Source organism: Danio aesculapii, chromosome 8, assembly GCF_903798145.1.
Source record: "Danio aesculapii chromosome 8, fDanAes4.1, whole genome shotgun sequence".
Taxonomy (NCBI): Eukaryota; Metazoa; Chordata; class Actinopteri; order Cypriniformes; family Danionidae; genus Danio; species Danio aesculapii.
The window spans coordinates 6,004,426-6,019,190 of record NC_079442.1 but is presented as its reverse complement, the minus strand read 5'-3'; the positions used below and the strand labels follow the sequence as shown (position 1 = coordinate 6,019,190).

Sequence of the window (14,765 nt, the reverse complement as noted above, 5' to 3'; positions counted from 1 at the left end):
ATTTTTTCACCTTTAATTGGAAAGGACAGTGGAGGTTACAGACAGGAAAGTATTGGGAGCAGAGAGAGGGGAAGGGTCAACAAAGGACCTTGAGCAGGGAATCGAACTTAGGTAGCTGTGAGAACCACAGTGCTATACGTTGCGCACTTAACCACTAGACTATTGGCACCAACGAGGCTATGCAAATTGACAATTACTTGGGGTTGCACTTTCTCCATTCATAATAATGCAAGTGAGCTGTCAATCTATAGTCTTTGGTTTAATGCTCTTAAAGGGCGAGGTGGAAACTTGTGATCCACCAACTAATATGCTCATGTGGGAATTCAGATCTGAACTATGTTTGTTCTGCACGTACAACAAGGTTTTTATATGTCCACCTTACTTATATGGTTTAGTATGTATACGTGTACCATTACATCTCTACAGTTTTTATCAAGGCTGGATCAAAACTCAAAAGACTGAAAACCTCAAACCATGTGAATACTTACTTGGCCTTTCTGCAAACTTTGACAACTGGCATCAGCCTCAGAAGAGTTTCTTCAGATTGATGGTATTTACTTAGTTCAAACTCATTCATCTCCTCTTCTGAGTTCAGTAACACAAACACCAAAGCTGACCACTCAGCAGGAGAGAGGCTAACTTCAGCAAGACGATTGACACGAGATCCTTTCAGGTACGTTTGGACTTCCTGCTCTAGAGAATGATCATTCAGTTCGTTCAAACAGTGAAACAGGTTGATGGATTTCTCTGGAAACTGATCCTCCCTGATCTTCTCCTTGATGTACTCTGCAATTTCCAGACAACTCTGAGATGTGTTCACTGTTTGTGTTAGTATACCTCGCAGGAGATTCTGATTGGACTCCAATGAGATGCCCAGAAGAAAGCGCAGAAAAAGATCCATGTGTCCATTCTCACTCTGCAAAGCCTTGTCCACTTCCTTCTTAAGGCAATTGGTTATTTCAGACTCATGTTTCTTGTCTGAAACAAAGGAGAGGAACCTGAATAGAGCAGCAAGAAACTCCTGAATGCTAAGATGCACAAAGCTGTACACCTTTCCCAGACACAGTCCAGACTCCTCTCTGAAGATCTGGGTACAAACTCCCGAGTACACCGATATATCTCTGACATCAATGCCGCATTGTATCAGGTCCTCCTCGTAGAATATAAGGTTCCCACTTTTCAGTTGTTCAAAGGCCAGTTTGCCCAGTGAACATATACTCTTACTGACTTTTTGAAGATCTACCTCACGATTCTCGTCATACTTCTGGCTCTTCAGTTTGGTCTGAACAATCAGGAAGTGTGTGAACATTTGCGTGAGTGTTCTGGGGATCTCCGCACTCTCCGCTTTACTCAACAATCTCTCTAGAACAGTGGCCGAGATCCAGCAGAAGACTGGTATGTGGCACATGATGTGCAGGCTTCTTGAGGATTTGATATATGGGATGATTCTGTTGGCTAGGCTCTGATCTTGTATCTTCTTTCTGAAATACTGTTCTTTTTGCAGATCGCTAAATCCACGTACCTCTGTGAGCTGATCAACACACTCTGGAGGAATTTGACTGGCTGCTGCTGGTCGAGAGGTAATCCATATTAGTGCAGAAGGAAGCAGCTTCCCTTGGATGAGGTTGGTCAGCAGCACATCCGCTGAAGCGCAGTGTGTGGCATCAGACATGGTCTGATTGCTTTGGAAATTTAAAGGAAGTCGACATTCATCAAGTCCATCAAAGATAAACATAACTCTGTAATCATAAAGGAATGATGCGCTGAGTTTCTTTATATCTGGGAAAAATTGATGGAGAAGCTCCATTAGACTGATCTCTTCGTCCTTCATTAAATTCAACTCCCTGAAAGGAAGTGGGAATATAAGGTGAACGTCCTGGTTTGCCTTTCCCTCAGCCCAGTCCAGAATGAACTTCTGCACAGACACCGTTTTTCCGATGCCGGCGACTCCTCTTGTCAAAACACTTCTGATGGATTTGAACTGTCCAGGTGAGACTTTAAAGATATCATTGCATTGAATTGGTATTTCCCGCATGTCTGGCCTTCTGGACATCTCAATCTGCCTCACTTCATGCTCCTTATTGACCTCTCCACTGTTTCCCTTTGTGATGAACAGCTCTGTGTAGATCTCATTTAGAAGTGTTAGATTCCCCTGATAGGCTATTCCTTCGTGTAACCTCTGGAATTTCTCTCGCAGTCTGGATTTGTGCTGTTGCAGGCACAATAGGGCAAGTTCTAATCAAAGCAAGAAAAACTTTTATTGATACTTACAATCAAAGCTGCGAATCAAAGATATGACCTTGACATTTCTACCGGTTAGACTGCTCTATTATTAAAAGGTAACTATTATGGAGCCCGACCAATCTAAAAAATAATACATTTACAATTCACATTTACAAAATTTAATTTGTAAATTCAAAACGCAATTCATAAATGAGCAAATCCAATTCATAAATTCAAAATGCAATTCATAAATGTGCAAATCCAATTCATAAATTCAAAACGCAATTCATAAATGTGCAAATCCAATTCATAAATTCAAAACGCAATACATAAATGGGCAAATCCAATTTGTAAATTCAAAATGCTATTTATAAATGGCAAATCCAATTCATAAATTCAAAACTCAATACATAAATGTGCAAATCCAATTCATAAATTCAAAACTCAATACATAAATGGGCAAATCCAATTCATAAATTCAAAACGCAATACATAAATGTGCAAATCCAATTCATAAATTCAAAACTCAATACATAAATGTGCAAATCCAATTCATAAATTCAAAACTCAATACATAAATGTGCAAATCCAATTCATAAATTCAAAACTCAATACATAAATGGGCAAATCCAATTCATAAATTCAAAACGCAATACATAAATGTGCAAATCCAATTCATAAATTCAAAACTCAATACATAAATGTGCAAATCCAATTCATAAATTCAAAACTCAATACATAAATGTGCAAATCCAATTCATAAAATCAAAACTCAATACATAAATGGGCAAATCCAATTCATAAAATCAAAACGCAATACATAAATGGGCAAATCCAATTCATAAAATCAAAACTCAATACATAAATGTGCAAATCCAATTCATACATTCAAAACGCAATACATAAATGGGCAAATCCAATTCATAAAATCAAAACTCAATACATAAATGTGCAAATCCAATTCATAAAATCAAAACTCAATACATAAATGGGCAAATCCAATTCATAAAATCAAAACTCAATACATAAATGTGCAAATCCAATTCATACATTCAAAACGCAATACATAAATGTGCAAATCCAATTCATAAAATCAAAACTCAATACATAAATGGGCAAATCCAATTCATAAAATCAAAACTCAATACATAAATGTGCAAATCCAATTCATACATTCAAAACGCAATACATAAATGTGCAAATCCAATTCATAAAATCAAAACTCAATACATAAATGTGCAAATCCAATTCATACATTCAAAACGCAATACATAAATGGGCAAATCCAATTCATAAAATCAAAACTCAATACATAAATGGGCAAATCCAATTCATAAATTCAAAACACAATACATAAATGGGCAAATCCAATTCATAAAATCAAAACTCAATACATAAATGTGCAAATCCAATTCATACATTCAAAACGCAATACATAAATGGGCAAATCCAATTCATAAAATCAAAACTCAATACATAAATGGGCAAATCCAATTCATAAATTCAAAACACAATACATAAATGGGCAAATCCAATTCATAAATTCAAAACGCAATACATAAATGGGCAAATCCAATTCATAAATTCAAAACTCAATACATAAATGGGCAAATCCAATTCATAAAATCAAAACTCAATACATAAATGGGCAAATCCAATCCATAAATTCAAAACGCAATACATAAATGGGCAAATCCAATTCATAAATTCAAAACACAATTCATAAATGTGCAAATCCAACTCAAAAATCAAAACACAATTCATAAATGTGCAAATCCAACTCAAAAATGCAAATCACAATTCATAAATGCGCAAATCCAGTTAATTTGGGGAAATATTTAAAATTCTTTAATTCATTTTTCAATGAGTTTGTGTTTTGAATTTACGAATTGGATTTTGAAAATGTGAATTGTGCTGTGCATGTATGAGTTTCATTTTTGAAATCATACTATTTTTGAGACTGATCTGGCTCCATAAACTATAACCCTACTTGTGTAGGGTATTTGAGAAAACTTTTGCATTTTACTTTATACACAACTTCCTGGAATAGCCCCCGATACAATATCTGACTATTATGTACTGAATGTAATCCTGGACCACAAAACCAGTCATAAGGGTCACTCACTTATTCACTATCTTTCGGCTTATTCCTTGTTTATCAGGGGAGCCACAGCGAAATGAATCACCAAATGTTTTTTACAGGGTGGATTCCCTTCCAGCTCCAACCCAGCTTCAAGAGTACAACCCCCTGTGCTGGGAAACACCCACACACTTTCTCATTCACTACAGCCAATTGAGTTTATCCAATTCACCTATACTGCATGTCACCTACAGGAAAGCCACACTGACATGGGGAGAACATGCAAAATCCACACAGAAATCCCTCCTGGTCTAGCTGGGACTTGAACCAGGAACTATCTTGCTGTGAGGCAACCATGCTAACCACTTGCCATCATAAGGCCCTTTTTTTATTGAGTTGATTTATACACCTTTTACACATATTGCTAAATAAGCTTTGTGTTGATGTATAGTTTGTTAGAATAGTATTTGGCCAAAATACAACTATTTGATTCAAACTATTTGGGTTCAAAAACAATCCAACAACTGAGACAATTGCCTGCAAAATTACCAGATTTAAGCTCTGATATATTTACAGTAGGAATTTTTCAAAATGTCTTCATGGAACATGATCTTTGCTTAATAAAAGAAAAAAAAACATCTGATAATTTTAACTCAGTTAATACAATGCATTGTTGACTCTTCCTACAAATATACCCATGCAACTGATTTTGTGGTCCATGGTCACATATTATATACTGTACTATATTATAAGTTACCATCAGTTATGAGAAGTGAGAGACTCTTACTTGTTTGACGTGTGTTGGAGAGATCTGCCTGGTTTATCTTTCTCGCAGCAAATGCAAATATGCTCTGATGTTCATCTTCTTTGTTCTTGTTGAGTTTTCTGGTAAAAAAAAATAGTCAAGTACATATCCATCCATACCATTGATGAAGTCTATGTAGTGTAAACCAACCCGTCACTTTATCAGGACACCTTTACTAGAAATTCACAATTGCTCCTTTAGTTGGCGATTCAGGGTTTCAAATTATTTTCAACTCAGCTATGTTAACTGCAAAAATACACAATTTCCAGCTCTGCCAAAGTTATTTGCCATTTAAAGCAACAGGCTATGCTTATTTATTTGTACACTTTTCCGTTTGTAGTTGACAGTGAGCATAGGAATTTTAAACACAATATTTACAGTAAGTGTGGCATGCATGCAATAAAAGTCATGTGGCTGACTGAGCTTTATTCTAGCTTTACTACTGGCAGAGTTTGAATATAAAGAAAGAGATATTTGGTATTTGGATTGATGAGAGATTAGCCTTTGATATACACATTGACAAGTTATTGAAAAAGCTTAGGCCAAAATTAGGATTCTTATACCGGTCAAAAAAATTTTCCTTTTATGCTCCTAGGACTTGGAATGACCTGCAAAATCAGCTCAATCTTGACACACTTCCGACTCTGAGTATATTTAAACAACTTCTGTACAACGTCTTAAAGGACACTTGTCATTTTTTTTATGATTTGATCTTTTTATGAATGGTGATTTTGTAATTTTGTGGTATTGTTTTTGTGATTTACTGTGAAACTTAGCATGCTGCCTGCCATCTTGACCAGGTCTCGCTGGAAGAAGAGACAGAGCTGTCTCAATGTGATCTCCTGGCTAAATAAAGGAAATAATAATAATAATAATAATAATAATAATAATAATAATAATAATAATAATAATAATAATAATGAACTATATTGAAATAAAAAACAGTAATCAGTTCTCAGAATCTAGTCCACCAATTCAACTATTAGAGATTGAATCGATTAGAAGCATAAAAATTATCCTATTATGTTTTATTTTAAAATTGCTTATCATATGTAAACTACATTGAAATACAGTTTTAGTAATTTCTCAATAGAAATAAAAACGTCTCCATATTTATCCATAGGAAAATTAGGCCTACTTATATATATATATATATATATATATATATATATATATATAATTTTTTATTATTGTTCTTATTAAAGCTGTTATTTTAAAAGAACCACATTGGGAGCCAAATAAACCATAACACTATCCTCACCTCGTGTCAGTAGAGACTCCAGAACCGAAGTTGATGACATCATCTATTGACTGGTGACTCTTCATGGACACACAGCTGGGTGCAGGAGATTCTCTATCATTTAGACTGAAACACAGCAGCAGATAAACACTTATTAATGCACACACTGTTGACACAGATAGTTTCAAGTCATTCTATGTTAAATGATATTTTAAAATACATAGCTTTAATGGAACATACAATGAATGCTAGTTAACAAAACTGAGCATGAATAGCTAAAAACAGCTAAAAATGTTTGGTCTTTTGTGTTAAATTATATCCAAATTGGTATCATCAATCCAGGCACGTACCGCTATATACATTTCTTGAGAGCGTCAAATACATCCCAGGAACTATGTTTTTGCAGTTTTTGTTTTCGTGAATCCACCAGAGGCCGCTGTGTACGCTTTTTCAGATCTTATTCTTTATCTTTTTCAGAATTTCTCCCGTGAGTTCCATTTGCACCTGCTCTTCTCGCGTAAATCCACCAGTCTGACCGATCGACTGACCCAACCTCCTTCCCTTAACCCAACCAATAGTGTTTTCAAAAGCACCGATTGACCAGCACCCACCCACTTCCTAAACTCAACCGTTTTCAAAAGCAAGTAAAAAAAAAAAGCCCTCGCCTGATTTTTACCATGTTTTCAGATTTTACCACATTCTCACAAGTTATTTACTTGTTTATTTAATTTTTTGGCTTCTGTTTATGTCTTACTCGCTTTCTGGAACCGTTCTTCGCCGAACTCGAACTCTGTAGTCATGGACAACTCCTCTCTGCGTCTCAAGTCCTCCGACGCACATGGCGAGCTACTGGGCAAACTGGTAACAGTGGTAAAACCGTCCATATGGAGGTAAGCTGTCAGCTGGTAAGTGCGAAAAAGAATCACACCGCCCTGTAGCATTCGTTTTAAAGACTAAATGCAGCCATACGTACTTCTGACTACATAATAAAAAGTCGTTTTTTGGCGCCAAATAAACCATGATGCTTTCCTCACCTCAGGTCAGAACTGAAGTTGATGACATCATCTATTGACTGGTGACTCTTCATGGACACACAGCTGGGTGCAGGAGATTTTCTGGTATTTAGACTAAAACACAGCAGCAAATAAACACGTATTAATTCACAAACATACAGCTAGATTCAAGTCATTCTCTCTCAACGGATATTTGAAAAAACACAAGTGTATGTTTACACTAAAATAAATAAAGCTAAACTGATGGCAGGCCATTGAATTGTTATTATTGCAATTTACACAAACAGTTCTCTTAATATGTGCACAATTCAAAGACACAACGTTAGACATTACTGAAAACTGCAAGAAATTAAATCAAAGTTCTGTTATGAATTAACAATTCTGGGGGGAAGAAAGGGGAAAATGAATTTTTGTGAGGAGTCATGATTGTATGGTTCCTTGTTGGTTTTTTTTTCTGAGAGTAGCTCTTGCTAACATGGCATTAAATTGACATTTCATTTTACGTTAATTGATCAATATGGTCATATTATTAGTGCTACAAATAAATACACAAACAACAATCAAAGCAGCCGGGTTCGTTTTGGCATCCCCAACATATTTCCTTTGTGGTCTGCCCTATTTGCAGGACATTTCTCTATTTGCATGTGTTGTGAACCTTTACGTATGCATGTGTTGTCAAATTGATGAGGATGTTTTCTCAATTTTTTAGTGGTTCTCTATTTGCATGTGTTTTCTTAACTTGGAGCAAGTTTGAGTTCCCTCCGCTACCATATATACACTCACCGGCCACTTTATTAGGTACACCTGTCCAATTGCTCTTTAATGCAAATTTCTAATCAGCCAATCAAATGGCAGCAACTCAATGCATTTAGGCATGTAGACATGGTCAAGATGATCAGCTGCAGTTCAAACCGAGCATCAGAATGGAGAAGAAAAGTGATTTTAGTGACTTTGAACGTGGCATGGTTGTTGGTGCCAGCAGGCTGGTTTGAGTATTTCAGAAACTGCTGATCTACTGGGATCTATCTGTTTCGGATGCCTCCTGGACGCCTACCTGGGGAGGTGTTTCAGGCATGTCCCACTGGGAGGAGGACTTTGGGAAGACCCAGGACACGCTGGAGGGACTATGTCTCTCGGCTGGCCTGGGACTGCCTCGGGATCCCCCCGGAGGAGCTGGAGGAAGCGTCAGGGGAGAGGGAAGTCTGGGGTTCTCTCCCAAGACTGCTGCCCCCGCGACCCGGCCCCGGAAAAGGGGCAGAAAATGAATGAATGAATGAATCTACTGGGATTTTTACACACAACCATTTCTAGGGTTTACAGAGAATGGTCTGAAAAAGAGGAAATATCCAGTGAGTGGCAGTTCTGTGGGCACAAATGCCTTATTAATACCAGAGGTCAGAGGAGAACGGTCAGTCTGGTTTGAGCTGATAGGAAGGCAACAGTAACTCAAATAACCACTCGTTACGACCAAGGTCTGCAGAAGAGCATCTCTGAACACACAACAAGTCCAACCTTGAGGCGGATGGGCTACAGCAGCAGAAGACCACACCAAGTGCCAATCCTGTCAGCTAAGAACAGGAAACTAAGGCTACAATTCACAAAGGCTCACCAAAATTAGACAATAGAAGATTTGAAAAACGTTGCCTGGTCTGAAGAGTCTCGATTTCTGCTGCAACATTCAGATGGTAGGGTCAGAATTTGACGTCAACAACATGAAAGCATGGATCCATCTTGCCTTGTATCAACAGTTCAGGCTGGTGGTGTAATGGTGTGGGGGATATTTTCTTGGCAGACTTTGGGCCCATTAGTACCAGTTCTCAATCCAATAGAGCATCTTTGGGATGTGGTGGAACGGGAGATTCACATCATGAATGTGCAGCCGACAAATCTCCAGCAACTGCGTGACGCTATCATGTCAATATGGACCAAAATCTCTGAGGAATATTTCCAGTACCTTGCTGAATCTATGACACAAAGGATTAAGGCAGTTCTGAAGGCAAAAGGGGTCCAACCCGGTACTAGTAAGGTGTACTTATTAAAATGGCTGGTGAGTGTATCTCTCTGCAAGACTGGCTGCGTTCCACTCCTTTTATAGAAATGCACTTGTGAACTTCACTTCACTTGTTCCCTTAAGGGAATCCTCACCAGCATTTCAAAGTGCGTTCCACTTCATCAAGTAAACAAGGGAAGCTTATGTAGACATAACCTTGACTCCTTGATTCTGACTAAGAGAACGAGTCAATTTCATATGTCAACACCAGCACCTATATGTCCCAGAATACAATGTGATTGTGACAGTAGTGTAGTTCCCAATTCAAAGGTTTTATTGCATTCCATTTAAAGGTGCAGTATGTAAGTTTGACACCCAGTGGTTGATCTAGGGATTGCATGCCTGGTTCAAAATACACGCAAGCGCAGGTTGCCAGATTGACAACACCAACATATCAGTGATTCAGCATGTACATTTAATAATGTTAAAGAGGTTTAATATGTATTAAATAGATTATAAACCTTACCATTTTGTTAGAGTGCAGTGAGTGCACTATTCTCTGCTTATGAATGGCTGCATTTAAATTTCTGTTGTGTTTCGTCTGGTGAAAACAGCCAAATTGCTTATCACTACAAATCTCGTCACATAGCGTGTTGTTTTGACACAGGGCTACAATGTAACCTGCTCACCTAATGTTTACGTTAGTAATATGTATATGATTTGCTAATTAATAACCACCTCATGTGGAACTCTGAATCTGCGTCTCATTTCGGTGTCTGCTACTGTCCAACAGAGGTCGCATTTCGGTCATGAACGCATACTTTGAAAGCCTTCCTGACTGAATGAATTAAATATGCTGTTTCTCACCAAGGCAACCCGAGGTGCTGAAATACAATTGGCTAAACTGGCATTGGGTGGGTTAAAAGATTGAAAACAAAGACAGACGTTCTGGCACGTAACTTACATTTTTAAAAGCAGAATATCTGACTTCAGCATTGTTTTCAGATAAAAAAGAATGTTCACTTAGCATGCTTCTTAAATATCTGCAAACATATTATGGTATTTTTATGCTTTAGAAGAGTCATAAACTTACATACAGCTTTAAACCCATTCATATTTTCCGCCAGTAGTGAACACTTGTGTGATGTAATTAATAACGTACAAGTTAGTGAGTGAAGGAAATAAAAATATGGACTGGTATGCAGCCATTATTTCATGGTGGAATGGGGTGTTATGTTCCTGGATTCACAACTGTATTTTGTTATATATATATATATATATATATATATATATATATATATATATATATATATATATATATATATATATATATATATATATATATATATATATATATATATATATAAAAATATATATAGCTCGCGAGCAAGTTATGAGCTTACATACCCTTAAAGTTACCTTAGATTACATATCCTACTTTCTTATCCAGGTATAATATTACAAATCTTGCTTTCTGGAATACCCCCAGGTATAGTTCAATTAATTTATGACTGCTAATGACTGCACTATAATGATTTGTGTGTTGGAGGCTTGGAGCAAGAGTTCCTGCTGCTGATTTGTGCTTGCGGTTAAACTGTTGTTGACAAAATGTATGAAAAGATCTTTCATCTTCTTCTGAGAGGCTCTATTTAACCCAAACATGTGAGTTAACCAATCTTATATAAAGCTTAAGACTTAATTTTTGGGTTTTTTTGTAGGAAGCTATATTCTTTTCTACCTTTTCTTCTGTTCATGGACATAAAGGGGGTTAGAAATTAGTGTGTTGTTTTGTACTTGCTGTTCTTTTGTTTGTTTAAGTAGATTTTGTTTCCTGGATGGGATTAATATGCTGGCCTTGACCCTTCCCGGTATTCTAGTTGCTTCCTTGTGTTTATTATTTCATTTAATGTTTGCATATTTACCCAATCCTCCAGCACTATCTTTATTACTCCTTCCCAACCCTAAGGAGGAACGTACTGTAATAGGGGAACTACGCAACCCTTTGTACTGTATGTTCAGGGATGGTCACCTATAAACAGTATAATCTACAGTGGCCCAGTACTTTTTAAAATTTTTATTTCACCTTGTGCACAGGGGCGGCACGATGGCTCAGTGGTTAGCACTGTCGCCTCGCAGCAAGAAGGTCGCTTGTTCAAGTCCCAGCTGGTTCAGTTCACATTTCTGTGTTGAGTTTGCATGTTCTTCCAGTGTTGGTGTGGGTTTCCTCCGGGTGCTCAGTCCAAAGACATGCGCTATAAGTGAATTGGAATAAACTGGCTGAAGTGTTTGAGTGTGAATGACTGTGTATAGATGTTTCCGAAGGAAAATGATTGAAGAATGTGTTGTGCACTACCTGACAAGGATAAATATGTGACAACCTCTTAAATTTACTCACCTGTTGTCCATTCTTGTGTCCTGCGCCCTGCTCCTTCTGGAGGACATCAGCACACTGGAAACCTGTGAACAAAGAACACTTGTGATTTTGTTTGTAATCTTTTCATGATATAAAGCAAGATGATATACAGTACATCCAGAAAGTATTCATAGCGCTTTTTTATGTTACAGCCTTATTCCAAAATGGATTAAATTTATTTATTTCCTCAAAATTTTCCACACAGTACCTCATAATGACCATGTGAAAAACAGAGTTTTTAAAATTGTTGCAAATGTATTAAAAATAAAAAAGCTGAAAAATCACATGTACATCAGTATTGACAGCCTTGCCGTGAAGCTCTAAATTAAGTTCAGGTACATTCTGTTTCCACTGATCATTATTGAGATGTTTCAGCAGCTTCATTGGAGTTCACCTGTGGTAAATTCAGTTGATTGGACATGATTTGAAAAGGCATACACCTGTCTATATAAGGTACCAGGGTTGACAGTGCAAGTCAAAAGCACAAACCAAGCATGAAGACAAAGGAATTGTCTGTAAACCTCCGAGACAGGATTGTCTTGAGGCACAAGGCTGGGGAAGGTTACAGAAAAATTTCAGCTGCTCCGAAAGTTCCAATGAGCACAGTGACCTCCATCATCCGTTAGTGGAAGATGTTTGGAACCACCAGGACTCTTCCTAGAGCTGGCCGGACATCTAAGCTGAGTGATCGGGGAGAAGGGCCTTAGTCAGGGAGGTGTTCAATAACCTGATGGTCATTCTGTCTGAACTCCAGCGTTCTTCTGTAAAGAAAGGAGAACCTTACAGAAGGACAACCATTTGTGCAGCAATCCACCAATCAGGCCTGTATGGTAGAGTAGCCAGACGGAAGCCACTCCCCACCTGGAATTTGCCAAAAGGCATCTGAAGGACTCTCAGACCATAAAAAACTAAATTCTCTGGTCTGATGAGACTAAAAATGAACTCTTTGGAGTGAATGCCAGGCGTTACGTTTGGAGAAAACCCGGCACCTCTCATCACCAGGCTAATACCATCCTAAGACTTAAAGACCTAAATCCTATTGAACATCTCTGGAGAGATCTGAAAATGGCTGTACACCATCGCTTCCCATCCAACCTGATAGAGCTTGAGAGGTACTGCAAAGAGAAATGGGCAAATATTTCCAAAGACAGGTGTGCCAAGCTTGTGGCATCATATTCAAAAAGACTTAAGGCTGTAATTGCTGCCAAAGGTGCATCAACAAAGTATTGAGCAAAGGCTGTGAATACTTCTGTACATGTGATTTATCAGGTTTTTTATTTTTAATAAATTTGCAACAATTTCAAAAAATCTTTTTTTCACGTTGTCATTATGGGGTATTGTGTGTAGAATTTTGAGGAAATGAATGAATTTGATCCATTTTGGAATAAGGCTGTAACATTAAAAAAATGTGGAAAAGTGAAGCGCTATAAATACTTTCCCGATGCACTGTAAAGTAATTATTTCCACAGTTTTTACTTTTTAATAACTTAGCGGTTTCTTAATATTCTGACTGCAGGCAAATCTGTCAAAATATCATTGTTCTGTCTTGTTGAACTTCGCAATAACAAGGAACTTTAGCATAGTGTTTGACCAGTAGATTTATAGTTTTTAGTTTATTTTTCACATAGCAGCAACATTTTGTACCAATTGCATGTTTTATCACTTCACTTATAGGGAGTGAATAAGTCAAGAGTGTTTCTTTCTGGTAAAATGCCTGGAAAAATTCTGATTCCAGAACATTTACACTTTCTGTTCCTCTGTGATGGATTGAGTTGTCAGCCTTTATCCAATCCACTGATACTATCACAACCAACTCAGGCTCATTATTGATATATAACCCTGTATACATTTCTGGACATTGTGAAATAGATCTCAACGGGTACTTTTTTTTTGCAGTCTTTGTTTTCACGAAACCACCAGAGGCCGCTGAGTGCCGTTCACAATGGCTGTTCTTGCGTAAATCCACCAGAGGCTGCTGTCGACTGACTGACGGAGGCGTCATACCGCCCCGTATTGTTCGTTTTAAAGACTAAATGCTGCCATACGTAGCTCTGGCTAAAGAATTCATGCTCTCCAGAAAATTATATGGAGGTACATTTTCACAGTGAGCTTGTGTTGATCGCAACCTATATTGGAAAGATGGAAAAGTCGATCGGTCAGTCAGTCAGTCGACAGCGGCATCTGGTGGATTAACGTGAAAACAGCAGGCATGAATGGCACTCGCGAGACAAAGTTGAGATCTGAAAAAGTGTACACAGCGGCCTCTGGTGGATTCGCAAAACAAAATCTGCAAAAAAAAATAGCTCCTGGGACAGATTTGCCGCTCTCTAAAAATGTATATACGTATATGTTTATACGTTTTCAGAATGAGCCTGGGTTGGGTTCATATGCAGTGCTTGTTTTGCTTGATTGAGATTTAACAATTTATGCACTTGATAATAGTATTCTGTAACATTGCTTGGAAAATGTGGTTGGCTTCCTATCTCAAAGATAGAACTTTCTAAGCGAGCATTGGGGAATTTTCTTCCTTGTTGGCTACCTTGTCATATAAAGTACCCTAAGGCTCTATTTTATGTCCTCTACCTTTTTTACTCTATATGTTTACCCTGAGTGCCATTTTAAAGAAATATAAGATCTCCTACCACTGTTATGTGGATGATTCAGTTTTATCCTCCAATTATTGCCACAGCCATATCACCCTGCAGCCCAAAACCGGTTACTCAATGAAGCTAAGGAGGACTGAGACTGGTCAGTACCTGGATGGGAGACCACATAGGAAAACTAGGTTGCTGTTGGAAGTGGTGTTAGTGAGGCCAGCAGGGGCAATGCCCCCCCCTCCTCAAAAAAAAAAAAAAAAAAAATTAATTAAAAAAAAAAAATATATATATATATATATATTTTTTTTTAATATATATATATATATTTTTAATAAATATTTATTATAATTAAAAGTATTCTTGTTATTATACAATTATTATTCAAAAAAATCTTAAATGTAACT

General features: G+C 37.4%; 1 protein-coding gene across 2 annotated transcripts in view; it reads right to left on the bottom strand.

The window, feature by feature from the left end:
* The window catches only part of LOC130233171 (NLR family CARD domain-containing protein 3), a 29,051-nt gene that overhangs the window by 11,597 nt on the left and 2,689 nt on the right, over positions 1-14,765 (bottom strand). Inside the window, exons 2-8 of one of the 2 annotated variants that reach the window (XM_056463086.1) lie at positions 14,407-14,520; positions 11,747-11,808; positions 7,383-7,475; positions 7,103-7,250; positions 6,370-6,474; positions 5,091-5,188; positions 489-2,235 (exon numbers count right to left, since the gene is read on the bottom strand). In XM_056463086.1, the coding sequence (XP_056319061.1) occupies positions 489-2,235; positions 5,091-5,188; positions 6,370-6,474; positions 7,103-7,188 (2,036 nt within the window). In that variant the 5' untranslated portion in view covers positions 7,189-7,250; positions 7,383-7,475; positions 11,747-11,808; positions 14,407-14,520. The remainder of the gene's footprint in view (positions 1-488; positions 2,236-5,090; positions 5,189-6,369; positions 6,475-7,102; positions 7,251-7,382; positions 7,476-11,746; positions 11,809-14,406; positions 14,521-14,765) is intronic. The other variant, XM_056463085.1, reaches the window with a different exon arrangement.